The sequence below is a fragment of the Cariama cristata genome, unplaced genomic scaffold, assembly GCF_000690535.1.
Source record: "Cariama cristata isolate BGI_N322 unplaced genomic scaffold, ASM69053v1 scaffold12200, whole genome shotgun sequence".
Classification (NCBI taxonomy): Eukaryota; Metazoa; Chordata; class Aves; order Cariamiformes; family Cariamidae; genus Cariama; species Cariama cristata.
The window spans coordinates 17,263-37,410 of record NW_009594133.1 but is presented as its reverse complement, the minus strand read 5'-3'; the positions used below and the strand labels follow the sequence as shown (position 1 = coordinate 37,410).

General features: G+C 37.5%; 1 protein-coding gene across 1 annotated transcript in view; it reads left to right on the top strand.

Annotated features, from left to right (window-relative positions):
• The window catches only part of ATXN10 (ataxin 10), a 75,048-nt gene that overhangs the window by 41,130 nt on the left and 13,770 nt on the right, over window positions 1-20,148 (top strand). The window contains exon 8 of the mRNA XM_009696846.1: window positions 16,891-16,954. Within this exon, the coding sequence (XP_009695148.1) occupies window positions 16,891-16,954 (64 nt within the window). The remainder of the gene's footprint in view (window positions 1-16,890; window positions 16,955-20,148) is intronic.

The window sequence follows — 20,148 nt, the reverse complement described above, 5'->3', positions numbered from 1 at the left end:
AGTGTTCAAGGCCAGGTTGGATGGGGCTTTGAGCAACCTGGTCTGGTGGAAGGTGTCCCTGCCCATGGCAGGGGGGTTGGAACTGGATGGTCTTTAAAGGTCCCTTCCAACCCAAACTATTCTATGATTATATAGACATATGCACACATACATGTACACACACATACAGACACAGACAGATCAGTTGCCTCAATATACTACTGTGTGGGGGCTTCTTTGGAAAAAATACAGAAAAGGAGTGTTCTTTTTGGTTGAAGCTAATTACATTGAACATCTTTGATTTACCGATCTTCCCACAAGCAGTGTTTAGATTATATTACTCACATATACTGTGAAAGAGATTTTCAAATATGAGACTAATTAATCTCTTGGGCAAGAATCATAAATTTTGTTCCATTCCTAGGAAAAAAGTTGCATTGTTAAATTAAAAAAAAAAATGTTCTATGTGCCTTGCTAGATCTTGTTTTCATTGGTGGCAAGATGTTGTCTTTTGGCATCTCAATGAACTTCTTTAAAAAATGAGCTATGGAGCAGTCTTTATGATGTGAAAAGGAAAAAAGAAAAACAACACTGATACTTGAAAACATGAAAAATTTTGTATGAACATAAATTATATGAATTTACAGAGGCTGAAAAATCTTAGTTTGCGAGCCAGCAGTACTTTGAAAACTGCGAGTGCCAAAAAATGTGCAAGTCTTGAACAATGTATACATCCCACTGTGCACTTTAGATATGATACAAAACCATGGAAATTATATTCCCCTGATGACAGTTTCCTGAGGAACAGAACACCTAGTGAGAGAGATCTATTTGCAATATGAATGGGTCTAACCAAGGCTGTTGCAGTATTTTAATTTGCATGGACATTTCATTCTGCTTGTGTAACTTCAAAAATATAATTTTACCGCTTTTAAGTGTAACAAAAAATTCTGGATGGTTAACTGCCTCTGAAGTAAAAATACCCAGTGTGCTTCACTGCAGTCTAATAATTTTTAAGGTGATATGTGCAATATTGCGCGTTGCTTTCATATTTTAAAGTTATTACAATCCGATTGATATTTCAAGTGAAATATTGAAACCGGACTTAATATGAGGATTAGCTTCATCTTGAGAAAATAAAAGTTTTTGTATTCTTCATAAACTAAGTATTGAATTTTAGCATTACAGTCTGCTTTGGTTTTAGCTATGACAAAATAAGAAAGATTTAGGTATTTTGGTCTAGAAATTACTGTTCTGGAGCACAATTATGGAGCTCAGTGAATTCATATTGAAGTTGGCAACATTTCTGTTGATTTTTAGTACGGGTAAATAGCAGCATTTACCTCCAAATCATGTTTTTCCTGTCTTTTTAAAAAAGGAGGGGTGCTACCCATGGAGCTGTTCAGGGCTTGCAATTTTCCACAGGACAGTTTCCAGCTTTTGTAAAAATCCTTTCACCCTTTAGTCTAGCAAAGTTAAGGTTGTGCATTTGACTTTGGAAATATTGAAGGGCTTTATTTCAGGCAATTGTTCAGTACTGGAGTTTAAAAAAAATTTTTTTTTCAGTGTTTTGCCTGCAACAAAAATGGAAACAGTTCAGTGAAAATTAATAATAAACTGGTACGTTCCCTTGAACTTGCATCTAACTTCTGTTCCCTTGAACTTAATTAGACATCACTGCCTTGGTATTTTCCAACCAGGTCTATTTAGTTGTCTCAGCTCTGCCTGTTCTCCGCAGCTCCCGTCATGAGAAGCTGATGGAGTTTGAGAGGGCATCCACTACTGTCGGTTCTTCTGGAACTTGCAATCCAGTTGGAGTATTTGGTGGGTGGGAGTGTTGCCTTTTAATTCCACTCTTGAGTCAACATTTTCATGAGCACCTCACCTTCTAATGCGTTTTTTGAAAGTGCTTTTAGAATTTGTAGCTGCTGAGGAGAAAAAAAAAAAACCTTAAAAATGTTTTCTTAGTTTTAAAAGTAAAAACGTCATTTTTAATGCCCCTACAATAGATCAATCTGATGGCAGCTGATTGAGGTTCTGATTCAACGCTTTTTCTCCTCTCACCTTCTGACCCACCATTACTGTCAACCTGCTCCTGCAGGCTTTTCTATAAAAGTGTCGACCTGTCCCTTTGAAAATCAACTTCAAAGAAAACAGTGTTTATTAATAAACTCCTATAGAAGTTTTCTTTGTTCTTTGAAAAAAATAATAAAAAATAGTGACTTGTAGATCTTAAGCATTTTTAAAAAATGTTTCTAATTCTATGATTTTATTTATTTTGGTACAAATTTCAGCTACTGAAATGTACTTTCCAGCTCTGTTCATGTGAGATCATTTTTTCTTTAATGAACTTGCTAGGAAGAGTTGCTATGCATGTGTAGGTTTCCTTTAACGAAGTTTTAATAACATAGTGTGTATATATATACTTAATGCAGAGTAATGAAACTATCTTGAAACAAGAACTCTTCCTAGTTTTCAGTTAGAACCTGGGGTCTTGACTTTATAGGGGCAGACCTGTAATCAAATTAATGGTCTCTTGCAAGAAAGGAAATAACAATATAAATAAAGATAAGCAGAACACTTAAAATTTTATAAACAATTGGCTTAGTGATTGAGGCTATATATACATGCCTTGTTTTGCACAATAATATTTTCATGTAAATTGACCGTATGAAAGGATACATTTATTATGGAATTTTAAAAACAATTTGAACACCTTTACAAATTAAAAAACTTAGAATTCTGTTCATCATCGATATATGAGTTCAGCTAGAAGCTGGGAATTTTACTTCATTGTACTTGCAGTTGTTATTACCAGACTGCAAGGCATTTAGAGACACAAATACTCAAAAAAACCTCTGGTAGTTGTAATTTAGAGGTAAATTAAGAAACTAGTATGCAATCTCCTTACATACAGCTTCATGTATCATCTCGCTCAATAGCTTGAGGCATTAGCAAGCTTTCAGCATGAAATTTAGTGCTAGAGCATGCATACCTGAGTTATTGTATATCATGCATACTAAATATATGGCTTTTATAGACATATAAATCACAACATCAGGATTCTTGTGTTTTCTAAATGTAAAGCAGATCTTAATCTCAACAAGGTGGCTAAATTTATCTTACTAAGAGAATCTGATCCTGTGCAACGGTTATGTTTGGTGAATCATTAAAAGAAAATGCGTGCTTTTAGAATTTCAGGTAAATTTAGAGAATAATTGCTCAACTTTCTGTAAGTCTGGATCATCAGCAAAGAAACACGGTCAATGTCACATGAGGACTAGGCCAGTCTCTTGTGGGTACAACAAGCAAAATGTGTGAGGGAACATTTCTGTCCTTGAGGGCAAGTTGCAGAGTTTGGCATGGCTCGCATCCGCATGACAGCATTCTCCTTTATGGGCTTCTCTTCCTTCACCTTCGTCTTCCCTCACCAAAGTCAAATCACAGAACTGCCTTTCCCCTACCTCTCCTTGGGAAGAGCCCATAGGTTACCCTATATACCCAACCGTTCCTGAACATGGTCCAGAGGAGTGCTAGTTGTCAGGAGCCAACAGCCCCTCAGGGACTATCCAAAAAGTACAGCAAGAAACGGCAACTGCAAGCCAGTGCTGAAGCCCGGCATCCCGGCTCTGCATCTCTTACTAACACAATTAGAAGCTCTACTGAAGTTGGAATGACCCGAGTTTGTTGCAGCCTTCAAACTTCAGTAGTGTATTGTTCACCTAAGATGAGGTTGATGATTCTTTTGCTTCCACCTTATATTCTACATCTCCTGTAATGATTCTAGTACTTATTTTGATCACAGTAACAGGAATTAAATCTTGGGTCCCCTTGGCTTGGGCCATGGAGACCCCCACATCAAGACGTTATGTGTAGGTAAACCTTAGACAACTCATTGCTAGTTCATTTGCAGATCTCGTGAATTGCAGCACATGGTTTTGAAGCTGCTATGCCCTCCTCCTTTATTAACCTCATGGCATTCTCTAGTTCCTAACCTTTTCAGTAGGGTTTGTTTTTTTGAAAATAAGTTTTCAAAACACAGATAGCTCTCAACCTGCAGGAGAGGTTTGTTAAGTATTGCCTTTATCTGTTTGCCAAAGGGTGCTAGGGGGGATAGGTATTTGGAGTCTGCAGTGGCATTTCAGAATGCAGTTGAGCTGGGTTATGAAGCAAGTGGATGATGTCATTTAATAACTGATTTCCTCAGCTGTCATGGGGGTGTAGTGTAAGGTGCAAGGATTTATTCTGCTCTTATATATTAGTATGTTTGTAGATAACTGCTGGAAGGGGTCAAGTCCTGAACTATTACACTAGTGTAACATAGAGTATAATTTGGCTTGCTCTCTGAATCCTTTTGTGGTTTGGCAATTTGGGACTTTCCAAAACTATAATGGAAAAGTTATGAAAACTTTATGCCGCCAGAATCACACTTTGTAATGATTGTCAGTGGGAAAACTCTCTAGCAGTTATTTTTAACTGCAGTTACATTAGGAAAAGGGGTTGCAAGTATCAAGAATGATGAACAGTCATTAAAAGATCAACATTCAGATTTCAGTTAAAAATGAAACACCATTACTAGCAAAATCCTGGAATTATTGAGGATTTGGTTCTGTTTGTATAAAAGCTGTAAAAAAGACCCCAAACCAAAGTAAAAACCTTTGTGTTCTGCAATATGAGGAACATTAAATGCTTAAATAGTATGTGTGCGCAGGGATTTCCCCCACTTATTTGGTTAAGCTGATAAAGAATAACACTTTAATGCAACTATACTGGTTTACAAGCCTTAGGTTAATATTTTTCTCTTTAAACTACAGAAAAGGCTGGTTTGTCATCTTCCCATACGTTGATATTTTCCAAGTTTCATATTAGCGTGCAGTGCTGCTAGTCGCTCCATAATAGATTGGCAATTCAAAACACCGTCATTAGTACATCTCTATTTCTTATTACATGACTAGTTTGTATAAGATACAGCTGATGAGAAATCAAATCAAATTTGATTTATGAAAATCAAATTTATAAAATAACATTTGTTGAAATAGTAATTATTATTCACAGGGCGCCATAAAGTGAGAAGAACGGACACATCGTGTTACTGATTGTTAACTTGAATAAAGCCCCTCTCGATGTATTTGAACACTTTTTCCATTGAAAAGTGTTTCTTTCATGCCACAGCTTCCCTTGCATTAATTCAGTGACGTGTTCCAAATACGTCACTGAAAGTCTTCTGTTTTAATATTCAGTTTCAGCATGTGAGAAATCAGTTAGTCTATCTGGGATACTCTGTTTTCAAGAGAGTGTCATCTTCGGGCAAAGTTCTTAACCACGAGGGGTTTTTGTTCATAAAAAATGTGACTATAGTTGTCTCAGTAAAAATGTTGCTGAAGTAGTTTGTGGCGTTATTTGAATCCTGAAGAAGTAAATTTGATCTGACTTGTAAACAAAGCAAAACTGAATCAAAAGTTACTCTGTCATTTTATAACCACTTAATTTACGATTAATTTCTTATTTTTGACACTGCTTACAAACAAATAGTTTTACTTTGCAGTAGATGCTTTCTACATAAGCACGATACCAAAAAGATGCCTAAGAAACTGAAATATGTAAACCCCAGCACCTGTCAGTCAGTCTGTTATTGCTCCGTATGAAGTAAATGTGGTAGGTTTTAATGGCTGTTGTTCTAGGTAATATAGGCAGAAACTGATAGCTGTGAGTATGCAGAGCTTGTGAAGGAGGATTGAAAGGAGCTTAGCATTTGATCATGTTTAAAAGAGGACCTAGTCCTCGTTATGAAGTTAAGCTGAAGACTTCAGCCTTCTCTTACCTTTCCTGAATGTTCCGGTGAAAATTGTTGGGATTTATTTGTATACTGAGCATTGAATAAATAAAAATTGTACTGAATTTGGTTATAAAATGACTTGGAGAAAGAAGTGAAAGGGCTTTACAGGGAATTACTTAGATCAGGATTGATATTTTGTACAGGATTATAAAATAAAAAGGAAGCCAATGAATTACTTTTGAAAAATGAACAAAAGTGTATTTGCTTTGCTTTGTGTTTGCAATTACATGCCACCTGTTCTATTTTGGATGAAGAATACTCTGACTTGAAGGTACCATAAAGGGAAAAGTTATTGGGAAGAAGATGTGAATTGGTCTCAGCAGAGCAGTATATGTCAAACTTTTTTCCTCCCAAGTCAAGACTGGATTTGCACCTGCATTACCCTCCTTTGAAAGAGTCCCCAGTAGGCTGTATGTGTTACTCTGCAGTAAACTGAGACCACATCTGTTAGTCCTGGAACAAAGCAATTATTGTAATTGCAAGATTTGTGTTTTTTTTTTTTTTTTCTTTCAAAAGGACCATAGTTCCGTTATTTATGTGTTTTTTAGAAAATGTAACACTTGATATAAAATGGAGCGTGAAATTGGCATTGCTTAGTGAGAAGTATTATTTACTGCGGTATTAAGCGACAGAGTTGTATGTCTGGCTGCACACTTTTGAAGGCTTCCCTGGCTGGTCTGATTTAGAACACAAGCACCAAACACCATTAAACTGTCCTCTGGCTTTAGTAGTCAGCCGGGTCCCACAGTCTACCATTTACAATTTCTGTAGAGTTCTAGAAAGGCATTTTACAGTCCTTTCCTGAAACACTTGCTTTATTTTACCATGCTTTAACGTAGTGAAAAATTTAATTATCATGAAGGATAGTTCTATACTTAATGTGTAATAGAGTGCATGTCCTTTACACACGTACTAGAAAATTAATGGCCTGTTCTTTGACCCGTCGCTAAAATCTTGGAAGCTCTGCATGCAAGGGAATGTGGAAACAGAGAACAGGGAATGCCATTAATAATGTCTATGTGCTGTTTCCAATCTTCTAGCCCACTAGCTTTCTCCTTTTTTTCTTTCCTCCTACCCTCCCTTGGCTGTGAAGTTTGGGGGGATACAAATATACTCAATAACTTAATCTTTACAGTTCCTTGAAAAATTTTATCACTACTAAAGTCACTTCATAATTGCAATAGGAAACTCTGGGGAATTCTGGGAAACTGCCACCACTTGGGTGGTTGTGATCCTTTGCTTTTAGTTTCGAGTCTGTCAGCACGCTCCAGGCGCTGCAATTCAACATGGCATGCTGTTGCATTTAGCTGCAGAATTTTACCATGAAATGCAGCAATCACCAGCACAAATCATTGTAAGTTTTGAAATGATCCTTGATCTTTTCTCACACGTTATTTTCATAATTTGAGTATTGCGTGTTGCTGTCTTTGCCACAGATAAATTTACGTCTGACATCGAAATTTTTTTTAAACTCTTGATTCAAAGTGAAATAAAAGGAGAATGCTAAGTAATGCTGGATACAACAAAAGTCAGCATTAGAGCACAGAACATCTGACTGGCATTAATTTTTGCTTGCGGAATTCAGGAGTTTCCAAGAAGTTGTAATCCTCGATGTTGGGAGTGGTAACCATTTTTGAAATACAGTAGTAATGTGGGAGAGTGATGACACGTGTGGCCTCAGTGAGGGTGTGTATTCATCAAAAGAGGGTATGAATGTATTTTGCTTTTCCTCCTTTTCCATTCCCCCTTACTCTAAGTTGTAAGCAGCTGGTGGTTTTTGGGGATATTTCAGCTGAGCTGGGTTTCGAGGAGTGATTGGAATGTTGAGGGAAGGTAGCAGCGAAGCAGGTGTGCAGGCTTTGGGGAGAGAAATGAAGTAAGTACCAAAGTTGGCATGAGTAATAGAGTGAAGAGGTTAATAGAGAGTCATAAGACTGTTGTGCTGATTTTTGGCTAGAAGAGCGTGTGATCATGTGTAGAATGGTAATGAGGAAATCTTCAATAGAAACATTCTGTGGTAATCTATTTTTCTGTCAATGTCAATGACTTTCATAATTGGGATATTTTATGGAATGCCTGGAATTTTGTTCCAGAAGAAAAGCTGTTCCAACGTACTATAAAATAAGAAACTGAAAAGAAAAAATAAAATAAAAAACCCCAAACAAACCCCCCTCCCCAAAAAAACCCCAATACCCACAACCAACAAAACAAAGTCCCTCATTTTAATTGAGAGATGCTTAAAATGCTTTGTTAAGCTTGATGTAGAAGACAAAAATACTGTAGCCACCAAAACAGTGGCAGCTTGCCAGAATGACTTGGAATTTCCTATTGCAGTGGTGATTAAAACAGCTGAAATGAATCATGTGACTTACCCAACCTTTGTCTCTGTATTTTTTCACAACTTTGGAGTAATTTGAAGTCTTCAGTTTTCACTCTGCTTTGGAACAAAATACAATTTTGAAATTGTGATGATTTTGTATCAGTTGTGTCCTCAGCCCAGTTCTAGTCACATAGCTGATTCTTATGCTTAATTTCCTTTAACTTTCTGGTTTTGTTCTGATGAAAGACAAAAATTAAGAGAACCTCTTTTATAGCAGTGATTTGAAATCAGCAAACTATGACTGTCTGATTACTGGTTTTAGTGGACTAACAGTAAGATAGTGACTAGAAGTAGAGAAACATATACTCTGTTGTTGATGCAAATTTGTACAGATTCAACTGAAGGAAAGCACAGGTGTTTAATACTGGATGATGCTTAGCACCATTGTTTTCTCCTGTTGCTGCTGCCAGGTTAAGCAAAGACTACACTAGCAAATATTAGGTGTTTCAAGTGAAATCCATCTTGTGTTGGGCCTTACTTTATCGATGTTAAGTAGCAGATGTAAACCTAAAAAGAGCTAAGAGCCTGCTCCTCCTAGCAGCATCTGTTTGTTACTGAAAAGTGGCTTCTGTTTCAGGAACTGTAAATAAGTGAATGATGAAAGCTGACTTGTTTAAAAAAACAAATGAACCTGTTACTGTGTTACTGTTACCTGTGTTACTGTCTCTTGAAGGAACCTATTCTGAATTCTCAAGTGTTTATATTATCATCTCAATGGCTGGAAACTCCTATGTTTTGCTCTTGGAAAGACTAGTGGAAAAAGTTATTCAGCAACTGAGATGGCTTGTTACCCTGTCCCAGTAGCTGGACACTCTAGCTTCTGCTTGTTTTGGCTCAGTCCTGGTTGTGTGCTTCGTACCTTCGTGTTCTCTTCCCTTCCCTTCCCCCTCGGTAAGGCCAAAACCGCCACCTTCTAAACCAGCTCTCTTCAGAGAGTTTTAGGACATTACAAAGGAATCCTACTTTTAGAATTTTTTTTTTAAGGTTTTTTTTTTTTTATCTCACAGAGGCAAGGGTCACCTCTTTTGGGAGAGCTGAAATAAACCTCATGTCTCTCTGGGAAATAATGCTGAAAGAGGGAGAACATATTTGAAATTAATGTAGCAGGAGCAACAAGTTTTATTGCTGTGATTTCTGAATTTCAAACGTTAAGCATGTATTTAACATTTTACCTAAACAGTGTAGTAGGTGGAATAGTATTTTGGGGACACTGCCTTGACTGAAATGGACATAAAGATCTCTCTTACCTCTCAAAGTCATTCATGCTGGTGCAAGGAGCTCTCAAACTAGCTAAGCAAGTCTGCTGTGATGTCCTGGAGAAAGGAGCCTCTGTCCACAAGTATTTCAGTAGATCTGCAGGATGTGGTGAACTCCAATAATAGACTTGATTGCCACAAGCCACAGATGCCTCTATTCTAAGCCAAAGTGCCTGTAGTCTGCAGTAGACCTAGGAATCCACTAGCACTAAGGGATTAAAGTGTTCTTTTGTCCTTTGAAGTAGACTCTCCTTTGCATCTCCTGTCACTTCTGCTGCTTCGAAAAACAAAAAAACCCAAAACTGAGACTCATAGATGAAAAAAATGAAATAACATTTTTCAGTACAATCATAGCTGCAGAGAAGCCAGTTTGTGAATCTAACTAGTTAATATATTCCTGCTCTTATTAAGCTGCTCAGTTACTCAAACTGAATGCTGGATTCTCCCCAGATGTCTAATTACTAATTACCTATCTTGTCAAGCAGGTTTTGGAGAAAAAGTGACTCCTGTTGGTCAGCCTGTTTGGTGGCAGAGCCTTAACGATGTATTTCTCATTAGATAGTCATTATCTAGTCCTCATGTGGTACATTCAGAAGGAATAAGACTTGAACGTATCTTTAATGATGACCAAAGATTGGCAACAAATTGCCAATGTGTATTTCATTGGATCACTTTTCTTTGGCATGATTTATTCTAGTACAATGTTCTGTCTGAGAAAGTCATGCAGACTTAGGGACAGAAGAGATTCAAAGGTTCATAACCATTCACATGTCCAGAGCAGGACTGGTTAGAGTAGTCATGGTTAAGATTTGTCAGGTCATTTGTGGAGATTTGCAATATTGGAGTCTGCTTCAGGAGTCTTTGAGACTCATGTTTCAGTGTATTGCAGTGCTTGACTAACCATTACTGTTAAAAATATTTTATGAATGTGTAATGTCAACGTTCTGTTCCTTACGCTCATTACTTCTCATCCTCCTGGATGTACACAATAGAACATACTTTTTGCCTTGAAGCTGATTAGGGGTTACTGTGTTCACTAGCAAGCTTCTGCCATAGGTTAACCATGTTGCCTATGCTCTCACTCTTTTTTTTTTAATGAATTGTGGGGTTTAGACCTCACTTTTATTCCTTTTTTTATTTGCTTCCCAGTCAGCCCAGATATTTCTTCATTATGTTGGATTGTGTAAAATACTTACCTTTTACTCTAGAAAACCTGAATTTTTCTTAGTTTGTACAGTTAGGGAGTCCTTTTTATTTACTCTTGGGCATTAATTCGAAGTTATGTGAGTTTATAGGAATAAATTTGTATGAACAGTCTGGCATCCAAAATACAAATTATTTTAAGATTTCTCTGTCCTGTAAAGTCAGTGAATATGCAGGATTATTCCACCAATGGGCAAGAATAAGTGGTTTTTTTTCTAGAACTGTTTCTGTTTGTTACATACTCTGATAAATGGTTTCTGATAACTTTTTCCAACTTATAACCAAGAAAAGGTTGTATTAGGGTAGAAAGTATCTAGTCTTGAACTAATGTGAGGAAAAGAATGAACTTCAGCTTCTTTCCATGGTCTTAGCCCTTTCATTTTTGTTGGCGTGAGATGGAAGAGTCTTAGACTCACACAGTCATTCAGGCTGGAAGGGATTTGAGGAGGTCTGTAGTATAACCTCCTGCTCAAAGCTGAATTCAAAACAGGTTGCTCAGGGCTTTTCTAGACAAGTGTTGGAGACCTCCAAGATGGAGAGCCCACAGTGTCTGTGGGCAGCCTGCTCCACATCCTCAGAGTAAAAAAATTTTCTGTGTATCCAGTCAGAACCTTCTCAGTTTCATTTCTATGGCTGTATTTTCTCTAAAGTATTGTGAACTGGAGTCAGGAGAGCAGCTCTCTCTTCTTAGTAACCAGTTTATGGGCATGGGAAGGCTGCCATCAGGTTCTCCTGCAGCCTTCTCCTCTCCAGGCTAAAAACCCCAGTTCCCTCAGCCTCTCTTCACATGGCATAGCTTCAGCCCCTTCAGTAGGTTGCTGTCTAATGAGTACCAAGGAGAGTAATTGCTTCCCGTGATCTACTGGCTATGCTCCTGTTCATACAGCCTGTGATGCTGTTGTTTCATGTAAGATGGATGTTAATATCTTGATGATTCAGCTCTGGAGAAATATGTTGAAATGTAATCATTTCAGTAATCTAGGGTACTAAGAGAAAACAGAAAACAGTCAATAGGTTTGTTTTCTGTGACCTTAATATATTCTTTAGGTTTTCTGTGGTCATGCCATCCCAGCTGTGTTATTCTTCTCCTTCTCTCTTACTTTACCTCCTCCAGCTTTTATATCCATTAGCCAGTTTAAATCAAATTTGTCAGAGAAATAGGGGTATCAGAAATACTGTTATACTCCTACTTCTTTGCCTCACATGAATTGGCAAATAGCTACATGAGAAACCCCCAGCAGAGCTCCTGAGAGGGGAAGTTGGGTAGTGGCAGCTTCATCCCAGATCCACTGCAAACGAAGGCTAACGTTTGGCACCCCGTCAGCACACCTGTACCTATGAACCATGTGCTGCTACTTGCCTGGTTTTTGACACTTTTAGCTGCGTGACAGAACTAGGAGCATTGCAAAGCGTGAAGTGAAGGAGCCAAGTTCATAAAGACATGAAGTTTGCTGGTTCTGTTGCTCCCAGAAGCCTTTTTTCTTTCAAGTTCCATAATGTGAATTGAAATGTAATAGTCTGGAGCTAAATGTAGTTGGAGACAGACTTTTTCTCTGGTAGGAAACTGATGATCTGTAATGAATGTCATATCTGGAGTCTTTCTGTATAAATGGTTCCTGCTTGTGCCCAGTTTTTAACTCATTTCTAGAGTTTGTTTCCTACCCCTTACTGCTTTTTAGATTAGAATTCGTCTTTCTATTTGTGAACGTACTTACCAGTAACATATAAAAAGAAGAGTGAGTGTTAGCATGGATTACTCAAACTGTTAGTAGTCCACTTCTGTTTGTGAGAGTGCATTGCCTTTTGTTTATCTGTAGTTAGAACGAACAAAACTTTTAAGAAATAGGAGTATTTCTGTGGCTGAAACAAATGCATTTCTCATTCTGTCTCCTGCACCAATTGAAGACTGAGAATTGGTCACATTTTGGTGGAAGAATAATGTATGTTCAAGCTGTTGTTATCAAAAGGCATAAATGTTTTTTGCATAATAGTACTCTTTTAGTTGACGAGGTAATGTTTCTAATGCCTGAAGTGTTAATGATACTTTGAAGAGATTAGTTTTGTTGGAGGTTTTCTGTTACTGTCTGTACAGTTGCCGGACCTGGGGATTTTACTAGATGCAGGCAGATTCAGCAACAAGCACTGTCATGCTCAGAGGATTTGCAGTCTTACCCCTGAGCTTGGCTCCATTTCTGCTAGAGGGAAAGATTCAAGAAACAGTCTACGGTTAGTTTATACTATTTCTGGGCTCGGTTGTGAATGATTGCGGTAATGATAATTACTTCTGTGAACTTCATAAGAAAATACTGGGAGATTATCAGAAGTAGTTCTGTTCAGGCAGATATCCTTAATTATGCTAGTGACCTTATTTATATATTGGTCAATAAATGTGAATACTGTAAGATAACATAAAAGCTTTAATTTTGGTCCAAATATTTTCATAGATTATCAGGAGAACAAAAGCATAGCTTTTTCCTCAGGACTGACATGTCCCAAATCATTGGAATAAAACACTGTATCATTCCTTGGCCATGAGAGCAGTGGGTATATATGGCCTGGGCCCGTCACTTTCATAAGCTCATTGAATATTTATATAGCATCTCTGCCTACTTGGGCTTCTGTTTAGTGTCTGGTTTAAGTAGCTGAAATAGATTCTTAGATTCCACGTACAGAAAAACAGAAAAAAACCTAGCAGTCACTTTGTCACTGGGGAAGGCATTTTCTTTTAAGTGTAATACATTTCGATTTCTCCCTGGCATTGATACCGATCTTCATTATGTTTCAAAGGCAAGTAGAGAAAACAAGTGGGACAGAAATGTAAAGCTGTGTTGTGAAGTGGCAGAGACAGATACCTGCCTTTGAATGCTGGGTGTTCTATTTTTCTGCTTTTTAGAAAACAGTTTCAGGAACTGACATAGTAACTTTAGGGCAAAATTTTGGTACTGACTTGACTGAAGAACTAGAAATCACTAGCACAGAGCTGTATTTTTTTTAATTTTAAACTTGTCTTAGGTAACCTTTGTAATTAACGACAATGTGGTCAAGATTTCAGCCTGTACATAGGTTGCAGCTTCATTTACTGTTTCAGTGTAGTTCAGAATAAAGTATTGTAATTCTTCATAATAAAATAACCTTGTGGTTTTGTTACAGTCCAGTGCAGTTCCATGTTATTGGCCTTCTATGTTATCAATAATGTAAACAGAGAATAGGTTTAGCGATCTTTTGTAGTACATGCCAATGTAAGCAGTTACGTTTACAAGACAGACATCGGAACTGTCCTGTTCCTTAGTTTCTGTCTGTAATTTCTTCCAGAATCTGGATGGATTACAGCCATGTTTTCTTACATGTTTTCTTCCCAGGATATTTTTGAACCTTATTTAAAGTGAGATTTGAGGCTTCTGCAATATTGACTCCTTTCCCAAGCCCTGCAGAAGATCCCTGCAAAAGGTCCACTGCCTTACTCTGCACTGTACGTTTCACAGATGTTTCTCTCCAAAGGAGAAACTCTGAGGCCAATAATTAATTGGAAAAATTCACTGACCTCTTTGTATTGGGCAGTATAGTTCCACTAAATCTGTCTAAGAAGTTGAGACCTAGGATGATGGTTTCACGATATTTACAAAAATCTGCTGGTGTGGGAGATTACAGGCAGATGAGAATGAGAAGATTTGGGAGACTCTCAGCATGCAAGTGGGCCAGCGTGGTGGATAACAGTGATTTTTTTCCTTTGATCTGTGCATGCTCGTTGCAGAAATGGCTTTACTACATGCAGAGCAATTGCTGAAGTAGCTTACATTGCAGCCTAGATCATTACGGTACACTGGCGTGAGTTTTAGGCTACCATAAAATGCTGTTTCAGTGGATCACTGGTGGTTCAGGAACAGCTGGTATGGACTGGAACTTCTCTAGTAGTGGTTGTTCTGGAATCGGAGCTCTTCGCCTCGCGAGTCACACTGAGAAGCAGATTTATCTTGAGTGGGTGCATTGTAGGGTTTGTTTTCCTTGCTTCATTTCACTGTGTAGTAAGTCACAGGTGACATACTAAAGCATCATGGTGACAAAAACTATGCCTGACTCGGTCAAGTTATATGCACAGTTTAACTGTATGACATTCAAGAAACTCTCAGTAGATGTGTAAAGCAGCGGTAGTTGGCAACTGATTTTTACGTTAAGGTATTGCTAAGGCTGTGGTTTGCTGCTTCTGTTCCCGCTTAACTTTGAAGGAACCTCATTATATTCCTGCAGTAACTTTTTGAAGCATGTGTGGATTTTAATTAAAATTTTACTTTCTCCACATACTTCCTTAACTATGTTAACCGAACGTCTCATTTGAATTGAAGTGGAACAGACTGCATGGTTTATTTCAGTTGACAGCACTTAATCTAGATTAATTTGTACTGTTCGGTATTTCACTGATGGAAAGTAAAAGGTAACATTGTAGGCATATCAGAGTTTGGCTACAGCATGAAAATCAAAGCACTAACGTTTCCCAAGCACGCGCGAGTACTGTATTACTGAAAGGTCACTGTTTGTTCAGGCTTTGAAGTATGACATCATACATGATGCATGACCTTTGGAGAAAACACAAAAAATTTGTGGAAGGAATGGATATTTTAAAACTTGTGTTATTAACTGTATTTCATGTAGGTATAGTTACGCATGTTAGCACAAATGTGCCAGTTAGGTCTTAAGAGCTAGCAATGCTCTTTGCTTTTCTTATGTGTAAGCCTTGCCTGTTTCTGTTTCTGTCTCAGTTACTTCCTCATGTTATAGCTTGAGACTCTGCAGTAAGATTATCTGAAAAGGAACTTGTAAGAGGGATGTGCTCAGATTTGTCTCTGAATTCAGTTTTACTCATTGATGGTCTGTTTTGGATTTCACATCTAAATCTCCTCCTACCCAGCTTTACTCTCTTACCATAGAACTTGCATTTCAGAAAGAGGATCCATCCTGCAGTGTAAACTTTGTGATTTGTTGTTTGACGTGGTACATAAAAACGCATCTTATTTTGGGCAAAAAGATAGAAGAGAGAATCCCATCATCAAGCCACAACCTAAACTGACGTTATGTCTAAATTCCTTTGCCCACTAGTTCTTGGTTTGAAATGAAATTTTAGGGAATTAATTATTTAAGATTTGGACATGTACGATTTGGCTATCACATAATCACAGAATGGTTGAAGTTGGAAGGGACTTCTGGAGGAATCTCTTGTCCGATCCACTGCTTAAATGCAGATCAGGTTGCCCACGACCATGTCCACGTGGCTTAAAGAATATAAATAATATACGGGTATAAGAGTATAAACAGTTAATCCTCAAGCTCTCAAGTCTTTTTAAAACTACTTTTGTAATTAAAAAAAAAAAAAGCTCATATGTCTTCAGAAGGTATTTCCAAGGTTGAAATTTTGCAGATAATTTAGAACTGTTTTTTATTTAAATAAGTAACACTTTCCAAAGCTATAAATACACATGATGATGTATTGTGTTACAGTGTACCTTAGAAGTCTAGATAGATTTTTGTGGAATATACTTCTCTTAAGAGAATTATGCTGCAGGTCTGTTGTTAACGTCAGCTTGTCCTGAGTTCTTAGTAGTCTGGGTGTGAATGTATGTATGAGTCTCTTAGGGTTATACATTATTATCTCATCCACACACACAAATGTATTAGTGTAATTTGTGAATTCACGTGTATGTATATATAGAAAATAAAAAATGACAATTCTCATCTTAGCTGGTTTGCTAATGACATAATGAACACCTTATCAAAGGAAAAAAGTTAGTGGCTCTTACTTGATACTGCTTTTGAAGGCTGCATAGATACAGAAGATACAGCAGACACATGATCCCCATGCTAGCTTGTGTGCATGTGTATATGTGGCTTTCAACTTTTTTCCCTTTTTTTTTTTTTCACTTGGTAGTTTTTTGTGGTTCTTCCTTCTGGAAGCAAGCATGAGCTGTCAATAAGCATAGCTTTTCTGGCTCAGTGCGGGAAGCACGACATGGAAAATACCTCAGTCAAACACATGCTAAATGAAGGAAGAATGTGAAATTAATGTCTGTTTGTATTACTATTTTGTGATACTGCTGATAATACCAAATTTACTCTGCATTTTATGTTAACATGTTTAATATTTTTGAGGAAACAAACATCGCTGTTATGTTTTTACGTATTTCTTGCATGAAACACGATTGGTTTTCTTGAGACATCTGTTAAATTAAACTTTTGTTTTTATTTAGGTTTATGAGTTAGATGGCATCCCCTTGATCCTGGACAACTGCAGCATTGATGACAACAATCCGTGTATCCTTTACAAAAGAATTCAAATTATTGAATATGACTCATGAGAAAAGATGTGAGGGTTTAATATATTTATGCCAGCATTGCTTTCACTTGGTACCTAAGTCTAACTGGCCTCATGAGTTTCTACGTTGTATTTAAATGCTTGGTTCAGAAGTGAGCAAACTCATAAATATGTTTCCATGAACAGGATTCTGAGTAAGTTGAACTGTGGTTATATTCTGTTTCCTAAAATAATAAATATTACCCGTTTGCAGATGTCAATTCAGAGAGCTAACGGTGATAGAAATCTGAATTAAGACTATGTTTGGTTATTGTATCAGATCTTGGAGCTTTCGCTTCAACTGAAATCTAGTCAGTAGACTGAAAGACGTACCCCATCAATTCTGTATGCTTATTAAATCTGACTGGAGAACTTATTCTAAGCACAGAGACAAGGCTAGCAACCGGTCATGAAAATGTGTATAATTGAGAGACTTAATGGTGCAGATTACTGAAATGTTGGGGAGATTTTAATATAAATGGCATTGTGTGTCATACTTGGGATTTTTTTCCTGGGGTTTAAGAGCAGAGACTTTCCAAGAGAGATTGCTATTGGAGGGAAATAACTTTGTGTTATTCATCTCTTCAGGAACTGCATAGTAATCCTGCTGCTGCGTTCAGTGGGTGAGGTATTATTTTCTGTCATCTAATCATTAGTTCCTTGTAAGTTTCTGATAAGTGCGTCTGGAAATCAAACGCCTTTCCTGTCTAGAGTCATGTCCGCTTTGTTATACTGAACAGATGAAACAGGTTTTTTAAATTAATTTGTGAGAAAAAGCTCACTTTTTAACAAGTATCGTAAAACCAAAAGAAGTTATGAAAATGTTACATATTCTCATAATTGTGTGCTGTAGAACATCATCTACATATAAATATATCTTAAAAGGATGAAATAATGTAGGGACAGATGATAGCAAAATGTTAACAACCTGGGTGGAGGAGCAATGGGTGTTAAGTATCCTCTGAGTTACTCACTTTGTTGCTTTGTATGCAAGGTTTTTACATTCGTCACTATTCCTACAGTTGGAGACCTGACAGTGTATCTCTTGGCAGTGCATGGAGTAGCAGAGTTGTACTTCCACGTTCCGATTGTGGTAAGGGTCACCGCTGGATGTGGTAGGAAGGGCAGGGAGAGTTACCTTTCCCTAAGCAGAAGAGCAGCCTTGAGAAAACCTTGAGTTTTGGTCCCGAGTTACTCTTCCTTTGCTGGAAAGCGCAGCTGTGCAATAACTTTTAGAATTTCTTTCTAGGATTAATCCTTCATTTCAGCTGTTAATAAAAGAGAATAAAGTTTGAGACCTTCAAAGGGTAGCATTGTAATTTACAATCTTGAATGAAATGAAAATAAAATACCATGGGAGCCTTTACTGCATTTTGAGCAGTGTGGAACTTCTTACACCTATTGATACAGGCTGACATTTTATGGCTGTACTTTAAACTTCTTACCAGAGGATAAAACTTTGCTTACTTGGCTTTTAAAGATGTAACGGCACCTCTTAGTATGAGCTTTCACCACTGATCCATAGTGTACACTATTCAGGTATGTGAAAAAATAAGGAGCACTTGGGCAGATGGAGGACTAGCCTGCTGTGATGAAGTTTGCTGCATCAGCTTTTGGAGCACAGCTTCTGGCTGCTACTCTGTTTATCATTTTGACCTAGAGCTATTCCAGGTGCTCTTGTGCTACATGAAGTTAATGCTCCCCTCCTTCTCTCCTGCCTCTAATGTTGCTCATCTGCTGTGTTCTCAGCGTAAACAGAAAAGGAGTTTACAGTTTGTATCTGTCTCTGCTTTCATCTGCTTTGCAGCATATTCTACTACTTCTAGACACCACAACCAAGTCCTTAGTAGCATGGAGGTGCCCAACTCGGTTGTATAACATTCTTCTGAAGAGATACGACTGTTTCTCTCCTCTCTCTGTGTACCCAGTCCTGTCTGGCACAAATCCATTTTGTGGTACCTGTAAACCAGAGCAGTGCTCTTACTGAGATTTGAAAGCCTACTTGCTTAAAATTGAAACATCCTAAAATTGCCTGCATTGTAACTTTGTGATCCAGAGTTGAATATATTTTGTCTTTTTTCTCTTTTCAAGGAAGATTAATTAAAAGGAAGTATTTAGGCAGCTCTTGAGCTGGCTGTTGACAGAGTTGCTGAAATTCAAATATGATCACTCAGTGGTGCTGCAGTTTGCCAAGGTGATGTAGAAAGCTGCAAGGGAAAGCTCAGTGTAGCTCTTCAGCCACGGTTCCTTCGGGGACTCATGTCCAGAAACTTCTCTTTACATTCTTGTAACTAGTGCCTGTTTTTGTGGTTTCAGGCTATGTTACTTGGATTTCTCCGTGGGTAAAACTGACTGGAAAAAGTTTCATCCAGATTCCTTTTATATAAGAACTTCTTAGATTTCTTAGTAAAGTCTCTGTAGATGCACATTTTTGTTTGATCTTTATCTGTTTTGGAGACACCTAAGCTCTACAGTTAAGATGTCATTATGTTTTCTACTGAAAACACAGTTGATATACTGATATTCCACATTTTACTAAGTTCTGCCTCCAAATTACACATACAAAATCTTCCAAAGAAAAATGTAACTTTTGTGGTAAAAGTGCTAGGATTTTTTTTCTGGATGGGAAAAAAAAAATAAAATTTCCCTAAAGTATGCAATTCATCAGGAGAAGCTGGACTACCGTGTTAGATGTTAAAAGAGCTCTTTATTACCTTTGAGAGGAGAAATCCTTTGATAAATCTTTTTATTTGTAGCGCATGGAAGCATACTGAAAGAAGAAATGGATGTGCTCTTATCTTGAAATAAATTCCTTTGTAAACCTGTCATTACCTTAAAATTGCATCTTTTGAGATCCTGAACAGTTCTGTAATGTACATAGAAATATCAGGAGGTTCGTCGCTTATGAGATTGCTAGCTGAAGTTCAACTGACATGTTTGTATTGCTTTAACTTTTTAGATTTGAATTCATCTTTCCGTGCCCAGTTTGGGAGAACTGTTATCATGTCTAATTACATCTCAGGCAGACTTGTATCTTTCACATTTATAGTAAGAAATAGTATTTTTTCCTTCAGGATATTTCGTGAGTAAAAGCGACAAAAAAACCCCACCTTCATTAGTAACAGACATGAACATGATTATGGATGGTTAAGAA